This window comes from Rhincodon typus, chromosome 5, assembly GCF_021869965.1.
Source record: "Rhincodon typus isolate 14 chromosome 5, sRhiTyp1.1, whole genome shotgun sequence".
NCBI lineage: Eukaryota > Metazoa > Chordata > Chondrichthyes > Orectolobiformes > Rhincodontidae > Rhincodon > Rhincodon typus.
Genome location: NC_063336.1, coordinates 114,400,890 through 114,423,632, shown reverse-complemented (window position 1 = coordinate 114,423,632; position 22,743 = coordinate 114,400,890). Strand labels below are relative to the sequence as shown.

The 22,743-nt window shown below is 38.4% G+C and overlaps 1 protein-coding gene across 1 annotated transcript in view; it reads right to left on the bottom strand.

The window, feature by feature from the left end:
- Window positions 1–15,701, bottom strand: part of LOC109922748 (syndecan-1-like) — a 66,283-nt gene extending 50,582 nt beyond the window's left edge. Inside the window, exon 1 of the mRNA XM_048597502.1 lies at window positions 15,488–15,701. Within this exon, the coding sequence (XP_048453459.1) occupies window positions 15,488–15,550 (63 nt within the window). The 5' untranslated portion in view covers window positions 15,551–15,701. The remainder of the gene's footprint in view (window positions 1–15,487) is intronic.
- Between the last annotated feature and the right edge of the window lie 7,042 nt (window positions 15,702–22,743).

The window sequence follows — 22,743 nt, the reverse complement described above, 5'->3', positions numbered from 1 at the left end:
TGAGGTTCTCCAGCAATTTTTGTTTTTGTTTCAGATTTCCAGTATCTGCAGTTTGTAATTTTATTATAATCTGCCAAACTTACCTGGTCTGGCCTACATGTGGCTCCAGATCCATAGTGATGTGGTTGACTCTCAGCTGCCCCCTGAAACGCTCCAGCAATCCACTGAGTTCAAGGGCAATTGGGGATGGTCAACAACCTTGCCAGTGGCACCCGTGTCCAATGAAAGAATAAAAACAATGTTGAAGCAGAACCTAGATTTTTTTGTTTAGAAAGGAATGGAACAGTTGCTTGAAAAGGAGAAATATTTCCAGGCAGCATTAGAAGAGATTGCCCAAGTGCAGAAAATAAACACCTACAGATTCGATGAGCTAAATGGCACCTTATGTTCAGCAGCTTTTCACAAATGGATTAAAATAACTTTTTCCCATAACAACATGCAACTAAAATGATACACCAAATTGCTGCTTTGCCAACACAGCAGCTCAGGTGCTGCCATTTCAAAAGGTCAATAGCTTTGGATGAACATTAAATCTTTAGGATGGCATTTGTTTCACAATCCACTATCAAATTACAAAATGTAAAATCTATACAGTAACTAAACAATGTGCTTTGCTTTTAATAAAGGTAGCTTTAAATAAGATACTTTTAGAATGGGAATTCACTGTTGGGTGCAGTTGAAATAATCCTTAAATTATGTTAGAGACAAGATGATTTAAGGTATGATTCAGAAGGTAACCTTAATGATTGCTTGACAAAGAAACACTTCCTTGCACTTATCACTTATATTTCTTTGGTCAGCTGCCTGACGTGAAATATACTCAAAGCATGTTTAAACAGAGCAACTAGTTCAAACCATTGGAAATCTGCACTGCAGCCCATATTTTGTGATAACTCAACAAATCACTTGAAATTCTAGAGTGCACTTCAAAATGTCGCGAAAATCACATGGGTACATGAAAAAAGACATGGCACAAATCAAGTGGAAGTCATCACGAATATATGTCTGAAGAAAGCGCCAAGTGTATGTCACATTTCTCCATCATGTCCCTCATTAAACATGAAAATTGAAGCCTAAAACAATCAAATTATCAATTATACAAGACTGGTATGTAATTTGCAACTTTCAGCATAAGTTCATCAATTTTAAGGCTTGAGCACCCTCTCCCCACACACCAGGCCTTGATATCCCATGGCAAGCTACCACACCCAACCCATTGTCAGTCACTAATTAGTTTTAGCAGCTATTCAGTCTCCCAGGCTGACCTTTACCCACTCCTATATCTGTCCGACTGTTTTTAGAGTCATAGAGTCAGAGAGTAATACAGCATGGAAACAGACTCTTCAGCCCAAACTGGTCCATGCTGACCATGGTGCCCACTCAGCTAGTACCATTTGCCTGCATTTGGTCCATATCCCTCTAAACCCTTCCCATCCATGTACCTATCCAAATGTTTTTAAATGTTGCTATTGTACCTGCCTCAACCACTTTCTCTGGCAGCCCATTCTGTATATGCACCACTATGTGTGAGAAGATTTTGCCCTTCAGGTCACTCTTAAAACTTTCCCCTCTCGCCTCAAACCTATGCCCTCTAGTTTTCAATTCCCCATCCTTGGGAAAAATACTATATGCATTCATCCTTTCTATGCCCCTCATGACTTTATACACCTCAATAAGATCACCCCTCATTCTCCTACGTTCCAAGGAATAAAGTCTTATCCTGGCCAACCTCTCCCTATAACTCAGGCCTACAAGTCCTGGCAACATCCTCATAAATCTTCTTTGTGCACTTTTCAGTTTAACTATGTCTTTCCTATAATAGGGTGGCCAAAACTGTACACAATACTCCAACACCAGCCTCACCAATGACTTTTCTCTCTCTTTGGGCTCTATCTCCACCTATTGTTTACTCTCCCCCCCATCTTCTGCATAAATACCAACTTTTTCCTAGCTACTATCAGTTCTAAAGAAGGATCACTGGATCCAAAAAATTAACACTGTTTTCTCTCCACAGATGCTGCCTGACCTGCTGAGTTTTTCCAGCAATTTCTGTTTTTGTTACAGCAAATGTAATGTTGATTTTTTTTTTCTATCTTGCATGCAAGTTACTTTGACATTGTCATGAAGCGAACCTAAGTTTGTGAATATGGGCACCAATATGAATTTGAATCCTTTAGCCCATTCAAACTTGGCACAAATTCAGGAATGGTTTGAGAGATGCAGTGTGTTATTGAAAGTCAGCTTGTCTAAGTTTGCTGAATGGCAAATGATTTCATTGGAAATTCTGAGTCGACAGACTTGAGCTTAATGATCAGGTAAATCTGTGCATGCTGTACGAACATGCCTAAGTGATGTTCACCTGAATTTTCCCATTCTTTATATCAGAATTAGGTGTTATAACATCTGTTGTTGCTAATGCAGAGTAAATTCTGGACCACACCAAATGCAGAGCTTCTGTGGGCTCAATATTAAGTGCAAATTCTGTCTTCACTGACAGAATCTAGTGTCTTCAAGCTGAACTGAAGTCTTGGTTGACAGAGCAGATATGAATATCCTTTCACCTGCTAGATGATAGCCAGCTACAGCTTGATTGAGCAGGTCACTGGGAGGTTATCTAAGGAAACACCCCATCCATCCAACTTTTGACCTAAAGCTATGAGGAAATAGCTCAGTTCCTAATTGATTCCTGGGGTGGCAGGTCTGACATATGTACAGAGATTAAGTCAGTTAGAATTGTATTCACTAGGCTTTCAAAGAATGAGGGGGGAGGATCTCATAGAAACCCTTATAAAATTCTAGCAGGCCTAGAGAGGTTAGATGCAGTAAGGATGGGGGAATCCAGAACCAGGGATCAAAGTTTAAGAATAAGAGATAAACCTTTTAGGACTGAGATGAGGAGAAATTTCTTCACTCAGAGTGTGGTGAGCCCATAAAATTCACTATCACAGAAAGTGGTTGAGCCCAAAACATTCTGTGTTTTCAAGAAGGAAGAAGCTTTAGCCCTGAGATAATAGGAACTGCCGATGTTGGAGTCTGAGATAACAAGGTGTGGAGCTGGAGGAACACAGCAGGCCAGGCAGTAACAGAAGAATAGGAAAGCTGACGTTTCGGGTCTGGACCCTTCTTCAGAAACGGTATAGCCCTGATAGCTAAAGAGATCAAGGGATATAGGGGGAGGGCAGGATTAGGATATTGAGCATGATGATCAACCATAATGATATTGAATGGCAGAGCAGGTTCGAGGGGTCAAATGACCTACTGCTGCTCCTATTTTCTATGTTTCTATCCCAATGTCAGTCCTCACTCTCTAGTTTCTAATTGATTGGAGGCTCAATATTTATGACTGTTCAGGAACACCGCAAATTTGCTTGATATGGTTCCTGACTTCCTCTGTCATGTAAGTTATCTTGGAACCACATAAACACAAGCAGATACCAGCTGATTGCACTTGAAGATAATCACTTATCGTTTGCTCAGCTGAGAAGTTTATGTTTGAACCCCCATGAGGGCAGGTGAGCAGCACCATGTGCCATAGTATGGGAATATACTATCACCATCCAATCTGCAAAGAAACTAAATACAATTACTACTAATTCCAAGAAATTTTAGATCTGCCATTTAAACAAAAACGTGACTAATTTTCAACTTCAAATGAATAAAAAAAAGCTAGAATGGCCACACATCATTAAATCTGCCCAACAAAATACTACCTTTTTTTCTGTTTTTACTATTGAGAAAACTGATCCAATCAAGATCACATTCTTTAGTTTCAAAAATCACTTCAGCCATACTAGTACAAGAATAAGATCAAATGTATTGGGAGACTTAGGACTTGACGCTGATGCATTTGTGACACAGGATCGGTTAAAATATGCCAAAGGGGCTGATTGTACATACAGTTGATAAATCACCAAGACCTGATCAGATGAATCCAGGGATATTGAGAAAATTAAAGGTTTCTGAAGAAGGGTCCTGACCCGAAACATCAACTTTCCAGGTCCTCTGATGCTGCCTGGCCTGTTGTGCTCCTCCAGCTCCACACTGTGTAATCCCTGACTCCAGCATCGGCAATTCTTACTATCTTTCATGGAGTACAAAACTAAGTTTAGTGAGAGGTTGCAAAAAAGATTTAGAGAAATGGTTCCAGGACGAGAACTTCAATTATGTGAATAAATTTGGAGATGCTGCAGCTGTTTACCTTAGAGAAAAGAAGATTTGATAAAGGTATGCAAAATCAGAAGTATTCCAATCAGAGTAGACAGGGATAAACAGTTCCCATTCACAGTGTGATGGAAACAAGTTCAATTGTAGTTTCCAAAAGGGAATTAAATAATTATCAGAAGAGGAGAAATTTGCCAAGCTACAGGGAAAAGGTTTAGCAGAGAGAGAGACAAGCTGAATTGTTCTTGCAGAATGCAGGATGGATACAATGAGCAAAAAGGCTTCCTCTGTGCTGTAAACAATCTATAACTTCTTAGCTATAATATTAAAATTCTACTGTCAGCTTATGTCACATGAATGATTGTCTTCATCTATTGGAACAGGGCAAAATGTATTAATTATGTATTTACTATTGATTTCCTATATCCAAATTTCTTGATATTCCAAAAGTCCAAAAATTATGGCCAAGGCTCACAAGTCAAAAGTGCATACATGAGCAAATGCTTTTAATAAATCTGAACATTGTACATCTTAAGTACTGTATTATAGCCTTTCATTGGGATAAAGGGAGAAAGCTCAGCTATCAGTTAGCTGTTAACAGCTTGTGCTCTAGCCAGGGATTGGTAAATGCAAAATTGCAAAAGTCTGCACATTTCCTTCTAGGAGGAGAAACACAACAACAGGGTTTCACTTCAGCACCGTAGAATTAATAATGCAGCACTTTAATATAAATTGTATTATTCAACAGATGAAATTGTTTGTATTAGAGGCCTTTGAGGCAACATTAGGGAGCCTCTTGTGCCACAGTGGTAGTGCCCCTATCTCTCGTCTAAGAGACCCAGGTTCAAGTCCCCTCTGCTCCAGAGATGTATACTAACATCTCTGAACAAGTTGATTAGGGGAAAATAGGTTAAATAAAAAAAATTGAGGCAACACATTTGCCTATGAAACTGTGGTTCAAATATTATGCAATAGCATTGACAAACAACTGAAAAAAAATTATATACAAGATGTCACCCTCCAATTACATCTGAGTACAAAAAGTATTTAATTGGATGTTCTTAAACTGTTCATGATAAAATGTGAACAAAGGATAAATGTCTCACTTATTGGGACAAACTCTACATTTTAAGTTTGAATATCTGCCCTTATTCATACATGTAATCTTCCAGCCAATTTAGGTTGATCTTCTTCCATTGAACTGACACGCTTAGATCATGTAAGATTAAACATTTTGCTTCAAATCATAGCTGGCTCCTTGATATAACTGAAAAGTATTGGGTGGAATTTTCCGCTCTCTTCATTAGTGAGGCAACAGTGAAATAGTTGGCAAAATACAGGAGAATGAAAACATTGGATGCTCAATGTCGTGAAATTGTATTCCAAATTTTCGGTTAAGGTTTAGGCAGTGATTTCAGAATCCCATTGTTATGTTGCAACTACCTTACTTTAACTCATTTGTATTCTATTATTAGCCCAACTCACATCCTTTATATCTCATTTCCAATTCTTCTCCAATTCTTTCCCAAAAATCTAGATGGAGCCTTTCCCATCATGAAAGTCAGACCAATTAACTGGTAGTAGCTCATTGTGCTTCTCTAGGCATTCATCCAACTTTATCTTCATCTCTGCATGTTTCATGGATACCAACCTGCTGAATGCACCATAATTCCAGTAACAATTGGATATGTATAATAGAGAATAACACAATCAAACAGTGTGCATCGACACTCCTGTACTGATTCCTCCCTCATCCCTCTAACCTGTAATCTCCAAATCAGTTAATATGATTCTTCCTCTTCCCGCCCACATACATGGACACCTCAAAGTTGAGAAGGAAAGTTGATTAAAGAGAACAACTAATTAGTAAGTAATTACTTGCCACATCTCTACACAAAGTGATACAGTTTCTTGCATTTTAATGCTTCCTCAAAAATCACTTCATCACCTGGACTTAAGAACCGTATCTTTTTGGAACCACAGATTATGAAGTTTAATTTTAATTCAATTCCTGTTCGTAAAAGTTGCAGTTGTTTTACAGTCAGATGGAGTTTAATTTAGAAACTTCTTGTGTGACTATTCATACTGCTGATGAATGCTCTTGCTTGGTCCAATCTTGTTCAACAAAGTAAATCCCAAATTCTTCTACAAGAACATCAGTACCAAAAAAGTGGTAAAACAAATAAGTAGAATTGAGACTACAACCAGCTCAACCAAGATCTCATTGATTGCATCGCAAGCTCAAAGAGCTGAATGACCTATTCCTTCACCTCAGTCCGATGTTGTCTATCTTCAAAAATGAGAATACAGTCAAGATAAAGAACTGCAAGAAACAATCTGCTCAATGAATGTTTGCAAAATGATCATGCATCTACAGTTACCAGCGTATGCAAGAAGCAAACTGAATCAGGGTTGATGTAATCAATTCAGAACAGAAGGGAATTGTAGGCTTAGCTCTTGATATCCTCCAACCAGTTTTACACCCTTATGCGTTCTCAGCATCCACTAAATCAGTTGTAGGAGATACCTGACAAGTTAATAATCTCCACTCAATGATGAGGATTGTTCCAATGAATTAGCATTAGGTATAGAGACAAGCAAAGGCTGTGTATTCAAAGGACATTTGCTCCACAAGAATATTCAATATTTCCTTTCAAAAAAAAACATCAGAACATTGTGAATACTTATGAATCACTAGTTACAGAGATCCAAACAAAAATAATTAGTAGGAAGCAACAATCCCATTTATGATGATTCAAGTACTGCTTAAAAGTAGTTTGACATAAAAAAGAAGACCTGAAAGCATTAAAAAAAATAATTTCAGCAACTTCGTTCAATATGCCTCCCTTTTACAATATTAAATACTCTACAGTGAAAAAACTACCCTGCATGATACTGAAGGTTCAGTGATTTGAGGCAGCACCTTTTGGGATATGATTGACCTCAGTATCATGGACCTGAAGAGCAAAGAAAAGAGCTCATGCTTGCAGACTAATCATTGCAAAGCCAGGGCTACCTGAAAAGTGAAGATGCATGACCCCATTTACAGGGAACATGCTGGTGTTGAGTTGTGATTCTTACCATAATTGAATTGCTTACAAACTCTTATTAAGGTTTATACATGAGAAATGAGTTCAAGGGAGCGGTGTTGGTAGAACTACATTCAGGTAGAGACAAAAAAGTAAAAAGGGCCAAAAAGAAACTGAGAAAAATGTATTTAGTAGAAGAAGAATATTTCTAACTGCTGGCAATATAAATTGATTTGAAAATGTCCTCAAGTAAGTTGAGAAAGACTAAAAACAGAAAGTGTTGGTGAAACTCAGCAGGTGTGGTAGCATCTGTGAAAAGTCACACTGGGCTCATTAACTCTCATTAACTCTGTTTCTCTCTCCACAGATGCTGTCAGTCCTGTTGAGTTTTTATTTCAGATCTCCAGCATCTGAAATATTTTGCCTTTAATCAAGAAGGTTGAGGACTTGAATTATTGTTTGGATTTTGTGACTAGCTGTGTAACAAGTGCATCTCTGTTGACCTTCAGGAAAACTGCCTGAAAAGATCTAGCTCCCACTATAGCGTGGTTTTCCCTTTTACTGATGTCAGTTTAAACTTGCGATCAAGTAAAGGCAATATTTTGGTAAGCAGCTACTGTGATGGCAAAAAAAATGGTAAAGATTGAATCACATTGAGTATTCAATCAGCTTTCTCTGTCACATTCATCATTCCCATTAACACACCGTTGAATCTAACATTCCACAAATGAATAATTAGCTTCTCATGGTCAGTGAGAGTTGTTAGCAGTAGTTATTAACTTAATATGCTTTTAAGAGCTCAAGACACATTTCATTCAACAGATGTAATCTTTTCAAGGGTTTTTTTTTACAGTGAAATTATTAGCACAAAAATAAAAGTTCTCATCAGATCATAAAATTTTCTAATTATTTTTGCAGCCTTGGAGTGTTTCAATAAGATATTCTCTGGAGAAGTGTACAATCACTGATAGCAGCTTCTGGAATTCTAAATTATATTTCACACTCATGCTCAATTTCAGAGAATTAATGACAGCTAATATTGATAGATTTGTCATCATTACCACCACAATGCCTAAGCCATTATATAGGTGAAATTATAACATTTGCCCTTCAACATGTAGATGTTGATGATTCATAACTAATACCTGAATCTAAATCACATATTCTAAATAATGGTTCGGAAAATCCATCCTTCGATCCAATTCAAAATTGCTTGGAGATGAGGGCCTAATATTTTACATTTAAAACAATCAGGACACTGTTTAAATATCATGATTTTGCACTATGATTTTTTGTTTTCCTCCCACTCCATTTTGATAAATCCTTTTCCAAGAGGATAAGCCGGCATCAATGCTTTTTCTGGCCGCCTCACACAGGCATCCGAATAAATAGACATTTCTAATCAACCAGTTTGGTGATGTTATGACACACCTCTGAAGCAGGTGGGAATGGAACCCTGGCCTCCTGGATCAAAGTTTGGAACTCTACCACCACAATTGCCTCTAACTGGATTATAGTGTCACTAAATTGCTCCTGAATTGTAATAATGAACAATGAAAATAATCTTAGAGACAAAAGTGAGATGCTGCTAATTTTAGTTCAGTGTTTTTCATAAACACTATCCATAAAGAACTAAAGTCAATACGTATTAAAGACATTGACTATATTGCAGCTGTACAGGACATTGGTGAGGCCACTTTTAGAATATACAGGAAGAATGCTGTTAAACTTCAGAGAGTACAGAAAAGATTTACAGGGATGTTGCTGGGACTGGAGGGCTTGAGTTATAGGGTGAGGCTGAATAGGCTGGGGCTATTTTTTTCCCTGGAGAGTCAGAAGCTGGTATAAAATCACAAAGGGCATGGATAGGGTGGGGGAGTCCGAAACTAGAAGTCATAGATTTAAGGTGAGAAGGGAAAGATTTAAAAAGGAACTGTGCGGTAACTTTTTCATGCAGAGGGTGATTCTTGTATGGAATGAGTTGCCAGAGGAAGTGGCAGAAGCGGATACAATTACAATATTTAAAAGATATCTGGATGAGTATAAGATAGGTCTAGAGGGATATGGACCAAATGCTGGTAAGTGGGACTAGGTCAGATTGGGATGTCTGATCGGTGTGGACTGGGCGGTTTGTTTCTGTTCTGTATGACTCTATGATTCTATGACATTTCTAAAATGAAATCACATTAGGCAAAAAAACACAAACTGCCATAACTTCAAGGTATCAGAAGTACCTGTGAGGAAATATAATAGAAAAGCAAGGTAATTCATTAACTACTAGTGCATTTCCTTATAAGCCTGGAACAATACATCAGTTCAATACAACTTACAGTCAGAAGGAATGGATAGGAACTAATGTCTTTTGTTAAAGTGCTAAACTTGCAAAATCTGATCTCCAGGGCCTACTGTCAGAGCTTAGGGATAATATTCCTTTGTTGCCCGAAAGGTTTGACAGTTCATAGTGTCTGGCTCAATTATATACACACTTAAGACACTAATCTACATTGTTACAGATAAAAATCAGCATTTCAAGGTTATTATTTGGGTCAGTAGCTTGTTGCACACATTAGCCCAAAACTAATTGCCCAAAATAAACTGAGTACCTAGAAAATATGAAAAACAATTTAACAGTTGGTTAGTGAAAGTTAAACTGAATCCTGCCCAAATTTTAGATGCTACCCTGTAGCTTTTAAAGATAAACAGCCCTTTTCAAACTAAAGTGACAAGGATCCTACTCAATCATTAAGTTTAAAGATGCCACACAGTCTGTGGTAATTAGTGGTTCCCAGTCTGTTGGGAATCCTGTCTGATCAATTTTTAAGACTGAATTGAAGATTTGCATTTCATGTCAGTGATATGCTGGGATTTTGCTTTAGTGTTTTTTTCGAAATAGGGGTATAGAAAGGAAATGTAATTATTCATTTCTTGAAATAAATTGGATAGACTCTGTAAAAATATGAATTCTACCCAGGCTGACCAAACAACAAGATTACTGAAACATGTCTACTATTTCACTCTTTAATATGAATGTGATTGATAACACTGCTGCTCAAAGTTGGAAGGCTTAATGCAATCTGCTGAAGCAAATACCAAAATGTTTAAATTGTTCTATCTGGAGTTACACTGATAAATGCTCTCAGGTTTTCCCATGTAAAGAACATCCATCCACTGTATGGAATTCAGCGTGCAAAGGCAAACTTGCAGATATGAGTAATAATAAAGAAAGTAAGGTTCTTGTGAGTGTTCAGATGACTCAAGGATGATAAAGTTCTCAATGGGAAAGTAGATCAAAATGAGCCCTGTATGGCAGATTCAGTGTTCCATTGCCTGATACAGCCAAGTTTCCGGATCTCTAGATATCAGACTGTTGACCAGCTAACCTGGCTCATTGATAAGACTTGGAATGAGTTGGTCAAGACAACTCAGGATCAATCCACATAGCACTGGATGGTTTTGCAAACACCCCAATATCATAACGAGCGGACTAGTCCTGAAAGAAATTTTGATAAAACATGGAGCTTTTGTATGAAGGCCAGGAGAAAAGAGAATAACTCAATAGTGTATGGTGGACCATGGTAAATAGGTCCTTCCAGATCATGGTGATTATGCCACTTTTCTAAAATTTGCCTTTAAACAGTCAACTGGGTATACAAACCATAAGTGACCATACATTATCGACATGTTCAAATAGAGCATGCCAGTGAAGAATTGTGATTCTTAGACAAGTTTAGATTAATCTAATTTGGTTTTCTTTTAATCAAATTTACTTTTTCCATTCACCATTCTGGTATCTAGTTCTTAAGTCAACCAGTCGGGATTTGCATTTTGCTTGTAGCAATGAAATAAATACTGAATTGATTGGAGAATAGCTTTATACGCATTAATCACCACACACTTAAACAAGATTGATGCATGAAAGAATAAAAGTTGCCTTCAGCCATTGCCAACAAGAAACAGTTTGAAAGGTCAGCATTCACCTAAATTGCTTCACTAATCAACGATGCTGAACAAATGAGCAGATTCAACTGGTTCAAGACCAAGTTGAGTGTGCACAAACTTTTTTTTCACTTGTGAGAGAGATTTAGTACAAACGCTGATTAATACTTTCAACCTACAATAATCTACATTAGCAGATGAAAGTGAATTAGGAGCAAATTGGAATTAAAAGTTGAGCTTAGCTTTCTAATACAATAGATGCCAAATTTCACTGAAAATAATTAGCACCAGGAAGTACTGGTGTTCAAAAAAAGTGAGAAAATATGTTTCTTCTCATCAAAAAACGCACCAGTACCCAGCCTCCCACCCACACCTGGCTTCAAAAACATTACAAGATGTTGATCATTATCACAGGGCTTGCCACCTAGTGGTAGATTTATAAAAGCATTCGTTATTTTCCCACAGATCTTTACTCAGAGTCAGAATTACATAAGCGACTCCTATGAGATTATTGCTTCTCCTCTCAATAAGTCTGCATAATGTTAAATTGATTCAAAACTGTCGCATGTTTCAATTCTTTCCCCCAAATCAGCAACCTTAAACTTATTAGAATTGGTTTAAATTATGTGCTTGAAAATAACAAATGCAAGTTACCTAATAACAACAGCATATAAAAGTAATAGCACAGCAGCAAACTATCACAAGAGTGATAATGGCATCTGAAAAGTAAAATAAGCAAAGACCTACTGTCTGAAGTGAACTGTTGTTAGGCTCTGAATTTGTTAGAGTATTTAGACTTTATAAAAAAGGTATAAATGCTCCATAGGCATTTGGTGTGCTTGCTTTTATTGGTCAGTGCATTAAGGATTGGAGTTGGGAGGTGTTGTGGCTGTACAGGACATTAGTTAGGCCATTTTTGGAATACTGCGTGCAATTCTTGTCTCCCTGCTATAGGAAGGATGTTGTGAAACTTGAGGGTCCAGAAAAGATTTACAAGGTTGTCACCAGGGTTGGAGGGTTTGAGCCATGGGGAGAGGCTGAATAGGCTGGGGTTATTTTACCTGGAGCATCAGAGGCTGAAGGGTGACCTTATAGAGACTTATAAAATCATGAGGGGCATGGATAGAGTAAATAGTTAATCTTTTCCCCAGGGCAGGACAGTCCAAAACTGGAGGGCATAGGTTTAAAGTGAGGGGGGAAAGATTTAAAAGGGATCTAAGGGGCAACTTTTTCACGCAGAGAGTGGTGCGTGGTTGGAATGAGCTGCTGGAGGAAGTGGTGGAGGCTGGTACAGTTACAATATTTAAAAGCCATTTGAATGGGTATATGAATAGGAAGGGTTTAGAGGGATATAGGCCAAATGCTGGCAAATGGGACTAGATTTATTTAGGATAGCTAGTCGGCATGGATAAGTTAGACCGAAGGGTTGGTCTGTTTCCGTGATGTATGTCTCTATGACTCTTTGGCTCCATAATTAATTTAATGGACTGAAGGATCTGTTTCCATGCTATACAGCCCTGTGACTCTATGACAACTTTCTAGTTCATATCCCCAACTTTAGTAAGCATCAGATGCAAAGTGTACGATTATACTACAGATCTACAGTTGGTACGGCACCATTTCTGGAGCAGAGTCCAGAGTTTGTTGGAATTCACACTGTAAAATTAGTGGCAATTTGCTTCACATTGATGTTATAGTTCCAAGTGTAAAATCATTTTATTTCAAAGTTGCTTCTATGAAAAATATGGAACATGTTTAATATATTTTATAAACTAAATGATATCGCACATTTTAATTGGAAAAATGAAAACCTTATTTCCAAAAGCAATTTTAATATATCTTAATACCTCAATACTATATTTAGGACTAGACAGATGGCTTGTAATGTCTGATCCATGCCAATATTTTCATATGTTCCCATGTGGAAGTGACTAGAGGCATCTCCAATTTTTCAGAACTGATAGTTCCACACGCTACCATTTCCAGGTTTAAAGGTTAAAACAACTTTGCTGCAAGAGGTACTATCCAACAAACTCTAGGTGAGTATGAACGGGAAGCACAGATTCATTAAACACTCAACATTCAGAATGAAAGGTCACCAAGATACTGTGCAACATTAAATTCTGGTCGGTCCATAACCAATTATGAGGTTTAAGAATACCCCACAGTTGACAAAAGATAAAACACCACCTAACTGTTCTATCACCCACCCTTGACACTGAACAGCATTTCACATCCATTTCCTTTATGCTTTTCCTTTGGGATTTCAGAAATATATCCACTTGGTACTGATCCACTATAATCTATGGCCAGCTCATCCTAATACTTAAGCCTATTAGGTGAATTTAAGCTGTTCATTCTCAATTATAGTCCTCACACAGAGCATAAAATAAGGAAAGCAAGAGATATTGATGAATGGTCAGAGGTAACGAGACATGTTTTAAACTACTGAACTAATCCTATAAGTACATTTTTAGGAACCTCCCAAATCATATCCAACAATATCAATTTGAATGATTTAGCTCACTTAATTTAATACTTAGAAATAATAATCTAAGGAGAAAATATTTGGCAGGTCCTTAAGACAAATTAAGACATTCTGTACAGTAGGACACGCCTGAACTTTGAAAGATTAGGATGCGTATGCTTTCATTACAGGTATATGATCTCATAAAATAATACTTTGGCTTCTTCTAGAACTTGTAGTGCTCCTGCATGTGCAGGCAAGGCTGGGTAGTGCGTGCTACACAAACATAGCTGCACAAAGTGTCAGAGCCTGAGAGGTCAGTGACATTCACAACTAACCACTCTGCCTCTGCATGAACCACCACCCATTCCCAATCACTCTGAGACCAGTCAAAGTGGCACTGCAGGATTCCAGGATTCCCCTTCATTTTAATCTCTTGCTTCTCTGGCCATCTCCAGGTGCAGCCTTCAGAGTAGATATTCTAGCATTTCCTATTACCCAGCCAGCCCTGCACCTTGTCTCTCTCTCCTTCCCGCCAAGTTGCTAAATCTTGTGTCTGATACCTCCTCCTTCTCCTCACACTGTCTCTACTCAGTCTGGAAAACCAAACCCTGTTTTCTGAATGCAGTCTAGCCCAAAGATAGCGCGTGTGTACAGTGGTGTTCGCAATGATGGAGAAAACTAGAATGTATAGTGTGGGGCTAATTGACACCTGTACACTCCACACCACAATGATCTGGCAATTTACACAAACTGAAAAGGGGTAGTACATTGACAGCATTTTGAAATCAGAAGAGGCTTCAATGAATGCTGCTTGGATCAAAAGGTTGTGTTTAAAGAATGCATATACTGCCAATTTCCTTCAGTTTAGCGGTTGAAGCTTATGGATGTAACGTCTTTGTTGAATTCGCTCTTGAAAATGGTGATCTCGCCAAAGTACATAAACGCTTTAATTCGGTTTATATTCCTGTAATCACATTCGTACATTTCTAACAGAACTGTCTGACACTACTGCAATATATTTGAGGTCCTAAACTGTTAACAAATTGAAACAAGTTGAAATACTTTTATTTGTTCCTATTTAGACAGCATGGCTTTCAATGCCAATTGTCTAATTGACACCTCAGCAGAGTCCCACTCAGATTAAGATTTGGTCACATCGCAGGTAAAATCTCCACTCATGTCTCACACATGCCGTATGCTTTCACTAAATGTGGTGTTTAGAGTTACCCAAAGTGATGTAGAACAGTATAGCCCAACAAGTAAACCAGATTGGAAAGCAAGGTGCATTCTCATTACAGACTGAACACTTGCAAAATGGAATCATTTATGAGATGGAATCTGGAATTTAAAATTCTGATAATCCATCATTTTACGTCCATCTTTAACACCAAATTAACTCCTACCTGACTGAATTCACAAGCCTGTCTGCGATTATATGTCGTGATTGTTTCGAGCTATGTTTTGTGTATCTCATGTGGCGTGTGCCCTAATATATGTGCCTGTTTTTGCTGGCTGTATGTTTCTGTTGTTGTACGAGTTAAACTGTCTAGTGCACTCTTTAGAACCATACTGTAATATCAGGTAACTATAGCCAACGGCAGCTTCGCGATCCTTAGACCGAACTGAGATAATAGGTTCCGGAAGAATATTTTACAAACTAGGAATGGAATCAGAACTGAACTCAGCACGGAATCTAATCCTCTTCATCTCGTGAAGCCCTACTCAAACATTCCTTTTGGCAAGTTAAATACTATCACCCACCATTTTTACATTACAGGCACAGTTATTCAGGTATAATCTCTATAGTTCTTTCCTATTCAATTTTAATCGCTTGCGGCTTTAATGACACATTTCCTACAAGTGTCTGAATAAAGTACAGAACTTTACTCACCAGGAGGACGAAAGGCAATTCCATTGCCAAAAGAAACTTCAGACTGAAATTTCGCGTCTTCATTTTGCCTTATCTTTTACTCCCAGCGAATGAAAGTCTCTGACAATTTGTGAAGCCGCCTCTAACTGAGTTAATCTCACTGAACTCCCGACTAATGTAGTTCCAAGCTTTCAGCGTCACTGCCGAGCCAACCCTTACCGCCCATGATACACTGAAGGAAACAAGTTCTATACTAGCCTCCAGCAAACTTGGCAAAGTGTATTAGTCACCTGGGACAGGAAGTTAAACTCGCTCAGTCCTCTTATTTCAAACTCTACCTAGCAATTTGCATTGTTTTAAACTAATAACAAAGTTAATCTATCGCATATAGACTACTAACGTTATTATTTCAATCTGTTCTGGATTTTAGTTTTAGATTTTTTATTAGGACTATTTTTGTTTGTATCTTTTAGAAAAGTTTTGCAGTTAACCCTGGTAAAGTCAGTGTAACTTTGTCTAAGTGAAGTTCGCAAAAAACATATGGCTTTTGATCGGAGACAAGCATTATAGTGGTTTCTTTTTAATTCCTATATATAACTGTAGACTCAGGAATCATATCACTAATCAGGTCTACTGTGGTCTTGCCCATGCTACAGAGGAACGTTATCGAGGGTGGTAGCTCACCGATATTACTTCTTCCTTGTGTTTCAGGTCGGTTACCTTCAATCACAACAGACTGAAATATTCGCTCTGCTTTTCTGTCCACAGATGTTGTCTGACCTGCTGAGTATTTCCAATATTTTACCGTTTTTATTTCAAGTTTATAGCATCTGCCCTATTTTGGACTTCCTTCCTGGACACAGATGGACCTTCCCCAGGTCCACTCAATGCCCCATTTCCAATGGCAATACTAGGAAGAAATTTAGATACTGTTGTAAAAATGTCTAATTTCATGTTTCATTTGTCTTTGGGAGATATTGAGTGGGGATTTTTAGAGTGATTTTGTTTTGTAGAGATCAAAGGGATGTTTTGAAGACAAAGTTTATATTTCTATCAGGCCATCCCAGCTATGCCATTTTGCCAGGGGGATAGATTGTATGGAGGTTGTTTCTTGTTTTGGGATTCATCTGTATGATTTTTTGTTACAGTAAAATAGACTGTTGGTGTCTAGGGCTGGAATTGCTTGGAAACAGGCAAAGAAAGAATGCCAGCAACAGTTGGCACTGGATCCTAGTACAAATTTTGAGAAGCAGAGAGAAAGAAATTTGGAAGGAGCTGTAAACCAGCAAAGGGACTTCCAGAAACAGAAGTTTTACTTTCCCTGATTTTGGAGTTACTAAGTAAGAGTTCACTGAGTCTCATCTTTGACCTGGGAGCCCACAATTAGTGAGATACTTAAGGAGAGTTTGATGGTCAAGTAGGTGATTGCTAATGGAAGGATTCTAAGAAATCTTATGCTTTACTGAATTGTGGCAACACTGAGGAGAATGAAAGTGAATTCCTGAAAGCTGTGGCACATATTGGTTTGGTCACAGGAGAAGTGAAGGTATCCTCAAGATCCTTTAAAGGGCAGGCAAATACTCCAGTAGAAATCGAAGTAGAATGGGAGTGTACTGTTGAGATTTGTTGGTACAACAAATAAGTACTAGTGAAATAAACTCTTGTATTTATCTCATGTACATTAAAAGTTATTGTTCAAAATGTTGCATGATTCTTTCAGTTAATAATTGAAAGTTTGAATTTCTTTTTAAAAGTTACTTGAACTCATAACAATACTTGGGAATTTGGTCAGTAGTCCAATGAAATTCAGAACTCCATGACATTTTCCCAGAAGCATATCTTTAAGGGCAGCCTGACATGGAACTTGAATACTTAAATGCCAAATTGTGGGCATGCTGGGAATGTTGCTGGGATCTTCCTGATGGTGAATAAGACATCAAAGCTTCAGAGCTTAGAAGTGATTGCAGCACCTGCCCAGTGGACCTGTGTCACTTCCCACCCTCTCCCCCTTTCCTACTGGAAGTGTTAGGGACTGAACTACAGCCACAAGCCATCTTCTGAAGGGGTTTCCCCTCCACAGGAGTAACCTGGCAGCTGTGCTAACATTTCCATTTCTTCATAGACCACCATATGATGGCTAGAGGACTCCATCCTGCGGTGTCAGCTCATACCTCTCTATTGTTGGCTCAGCTGTCCTTCTAAGGCTGAAGACCAAAGCTCCTGATTGGACTGGGAGCTTCAGGAACCTGCTTGCAATTCTTCAATCATCAGTGGGAGCAGAGGTGGCCTGTTACAATACCATCTCCAACAAGACGTCACCAATTGGCACACTGCTGGAAATTGCAAGGTCAGGACCCAGAATGGTCCTTCCTCGGCATTATTGTTAAAGGGCATAAACTCATCAGGTAAGAGCAAGGGTATGGGATTAGAGCAATTGCCTCTAGAGTGAAGGCAGCAATAGACCAAATGATTGTCTCCTGTGCTTACATTTGAATTCTATGGGATGACTATTCAAAAAAAGCTGTACACACTGATACCTTAAGATAACACCTCTGAATGACAAACAGCGTACTCACAACTAGAGGTGATTTACCAACAATGACTTATCCAACGCTCATCAGTAGCTACAAAGGCTACACCCAGGGAATTGCCAGTGATAGCAGCCAAGAAGTAATGGTTGAACACGATGAGTTCCAGTCATCTGATCAAACCCAGCCGCATCGTCACTGCTGAGCTCGTAGAGTCATAGTCATACAGCATGGAAACAGGCTCTTCGGCCCAACTCATTCATGATAGATGTCCATCTTAAAATTGGTGAGTTGTCTCAGGATTTGAATGGCTGTACACCAGTAGTTGGCATTAATATCAATATCATCTTATATAACAAAGTAAAACTATGAGGCACCTGCTAACATAATGTGACAGTCCGCTGCTACCCTAATGAAATGCCCTCAGGTTAGTTCACAGCATTACATGAGACACAGAAATGTCTGGCAAACATCAAACCTTTAGATTTAGCAATACTTTAACACATTTTAAAGAAATATTGAAACTAGGAATGTTTACATTAGCAACGGAAGCATAGTGCAAGAAAATGTTTGACACTGGAAACAGAATGAAAGGGTAGGTAAGTGCCAGGTGCCATGAAAGGTTTAATGTATGGATGATAACATCATAACTAATGCCAGTGCAAAAAAATAAAGTTAATCTCTTTGTCCCAGAGCATGACAATGATGTTTCTACTAAGATGCAAAGCTGAATGGAGAAATAATAGTGTTTTCACGATTATCAACAGTAAATATTAAGACAGTTAAATGGTTAGAGTTTAAATGCTGGTCTTTTTTCCAATGAGTCTGGAGGTTAAAAATAGCAAAGCCTTATTACAATTGTACATAGTGTTGGTGAGGCCGAATCTGGACTACAATGTATAGTTTTGTCTCTCGTATTTAGAAAAGGATGTACTGGCATTGGAGGAAGTTCAAAAGACATTCATTAGGCTGATTCCTGAGGTGAAGGTGTTGATATATCAAGAATGGCTGAACAGGTTAGGTCTTTATTCATTAGAGTTTAGAAGAATTAGGAATGATCTTATGGAAACAGAGAAGCTTCTGAGGGAGCTTGACTGGGTAGGTGTTGAGAAGATGTTTCCACCAGTGGAGAAATCTCCAACTAGGGGACATAATTACAGAACAAGGGAACACTCAGTTCAAATGGAAATGCGAAGAAACTTCTTCTTCTAGAGGGTATTGTGTGTCTGGAATTCTGCACCTCAGAAAGTTGTGGAGGTTACATCACTGGAGATATTTAAAGAGGATGTAGATAGACTTTTTAAACAATCCAGGAGTTTCTAGTGCAACCCAAGGTACAGCATGAAAGAGCAGAGTGTCATATAAGTGGATTGGAGATGTGCCATGAGGGCGCTGAGAGGCTGGCACATGTAAAATGCCAAGGTAAATAGATATGGAGTTCATGTGCCCATGGAGCATGCCTTGAAATATTTGTGCCCAGTATGGAGGTCCTTTGGAGCAACAATGAAATGAATTCACTAGGCATCCACTTCAGTTTCCATATCCAGATTTCTTGATGTCTAACGTTTTTGGTGAGATTGGTAAGGTAGAAAGCTGAATATTAACGAGGCCAGTTTGACTGTTAACAAGGCATTTGGCAACAACAGTGTCCCTAATTAGCAACTTGCTGCTGCCTAACTGGAAACACCCAGTGCCACCTTGTGAAAAGAATAAAAGATGCAGTGAAATACTCCTGGCATTGAGATATACCTTTGCCAGACTGCACAGCTAATTCTGCCACATTCTTATCATAGCCAAGTCACTCAGACCCCATCAAAGATTCTGCCCCTGTTACAGACAACAAGGCATAAACAGAGAAGTAGGCCATTTGGCCCATTGAGATCACTCTATCATTCAATGAAAACATGGCTGACTCCACTTTCCTGCCTCTCCCCCATAACCCTTGATTCCCTGACCTCATTAAAAATCTATCTCTGTCTTGAAAATACTTAATGAATCAAACTATACACATTCTGCAGTAAAGATTTTCACAGGTCCACTAACCTCTAAAGGGAAAAAAAGTTCTCTCATCTCAGTCTTTAATAGGTGAGCACTTACTTTGAGATTTTGCCCTCTGGTCCTGGACTCTCTCACAACCAAATCAGTATTTACACTGTCAAGCACCCTCAGAACCTTCTTTGTTTCAATAATTCATCTCATTCTTCTACACTCTAATGCATACAAGCCCAACCTACTCTTCTCATAAAAGAAATCCCTCTATGCCCAGGATCAAACTAGTGAACTTTCTCTGAACTACCTCCAATGCCAATATATCTTTCCTTAGTCAAAGAGTTCAAAACTCATTACAGTATTCTACTATCACCTTGTAAAGTTTTGACAAGATTTCCCTACTTTTATATTCCATTTCCTATGAAATAAAGTTCAACACTCATATGCGTTACTGATCAGCTGCTGAACTTGTTTGCTAACTTTTTGTGATTTATGCATAAGGACTGCCAAATCTCTCTGTGCTTCAGCTTTCTGCAATCTTTCTCCATTTAAATGATATTCACCTCCTCTATTTTTGTCTTCTAAAGTGTATAACTTCACATTTTCCCATGTTATATTCTGTCAAGATTTTACCCATGTACTTAACCTGACTATATCTCTCTGTAGACTGTGTCATCCTTACCATTTGCCTTCCCTCATATTTTTATGTCATGTGAAAACTTGACTCAAATCCATTCACTTTCAGCATCCAAGTCATTAACATATTGTAAATAGTTGGGGTTCCCTGTGACATTCCACTAATTACTTGCTGTCCTGAAAATGCCCCCATTATTTCAACTCTGTCTTCTATAGCCAATCATCTGTGCATACTAATATATTCCCCTGATACCATGTCTCTTCCTTTATTAAGTAGCCTTATGCATAGTGCCTTGACAAATGCCTTTTGGAAATCTAAATATATCATATCTGCTTGTTTCCCTTTATCCATTCTATTTTTTAACTTCTCAAAGAATTCTAATAAATTTGTCATGCATGATGTCCCCTTCATGAAGCCATGCTTATTCTGCTTTGATTACATTTTGTTTCTCTAAATGTTCCTCTATTACGATAATCTCTGACATTTTCCTAATGATACAGGCGGCATGGTGGCTCAGTGGTTAGCACTGCTGCCTCACAGTGCCAGGGACCCAGGTTCAATTTCACCCTCGGGTGACTGTCTGTCTGGAGTTTGCACATTCTCCCTGTGTCTGCGTGGGTTTCCTCCGGATGCTCTGGTTTCCTCCCCCAGTCCAAAGATGTGCCAGCTAGGTGGATTGGCCATGCTAAATTGCCCATAGTGTTCAGGGATGAGTAGATTAGGTGGGTTATAAGGGGAATGAGTCTGGGTGGGATACTCTGAGGGTCAGTGTGGAATTGTTGGGCGGAAGGTCCTGTTTCCACACCGTAGGGAATGTATGTATGATTAAACATTTGGTAGTTTCCTGTCCACAGCAAATAACTGCTGCAGAAAAATAATCAACCACACATTAATTCTTATACTAAAATCACTTTCAGTGGCACTGCCCTCCATCACCCTATGCCCACCCACTGAAAGACAAAGGAAGTAGAATATGTCATATCCATTTTGGTTGCATTTAATATCAACTGTATTATGTTTCATGTTAATGTTTGAGATAGAAAGACATGTCAAAATATGTAATTATGCAACTCAAATCTATTACTGTGGAGACAACTTAATAATTACAATATCGCATATGCATTCTACTTCACAAATCCACAGGTCACACAATATTATTTAATATGTGAACTGTACTGCTTTGCAGACAGATTAAACATTCTGGAATAATTTACAGCATAAACCCACCTACAAATCTACCATCCACTGAACTTTTTGTTTGTCTTATTTAAATTCCATGTTAAAGATGATGAATTTGTCTGGTTCAGGAAAAATTCATTATAATGCGAAGTTCCGATGATGTCTTTAAACAATTGAGTGCAGAATTTGAAAGCACTTTGCAGACAGCAATGCTCTTTCATTACAGGGTTTAGGTAAACAAATTCCCAGAAACTTGGGCCCCTAATTCTGGCTTAATCCATGGAAATAGGGAGGACCAATTAATAATGCTTTTAAATTAAAAGGAAATGGAGACTATTTTATCCATCAAGCCTGTTCTTTCAACAAACCACTTATATATTTAACCTATTTCCATAATCTCATGGAAAGATTATGAACAAATATTCCCGGATCCCTAGGTCTCATCAAGTTCATCACATACTTGATTGTTTTCTTATGCAAACAGTGCATAAGTTGACTTTGGCTTTGTTGTGATTGGAACCAGGGCCATGTGGATCTCATTTACTATGAGATCCTTGATTGGGGCTGTTAACCTGGGCTAATCAGGGAACCCTGGCTGACAAATATAAACAGGAGATTTAGAAGGTCCAGGGACTGACTCCAAACTGGGTGGTCAGAGCCCCTGTACTATGCACTTGTAAATAAAGGGTGATTTGGTGATGGGATACTGGCCTCAGTGCAGTTATTTCAGGGTTTAAACTAACAGCAATTTAGCACTTGTGGTCTGGATAGAATGTTGTACATTGGGCTAGCATCTGACTTTGTTAATCAAAATAACTGGAAACAGAATCATGAAGATCTGGAATTGAAGGCCATTTTTTGTAATGTTGGCCATGTAGCTATTATCAATTGTTATAAACACCCATTTGGTTCACAAATATCCTTTATGGTAGGCAATGTACCAT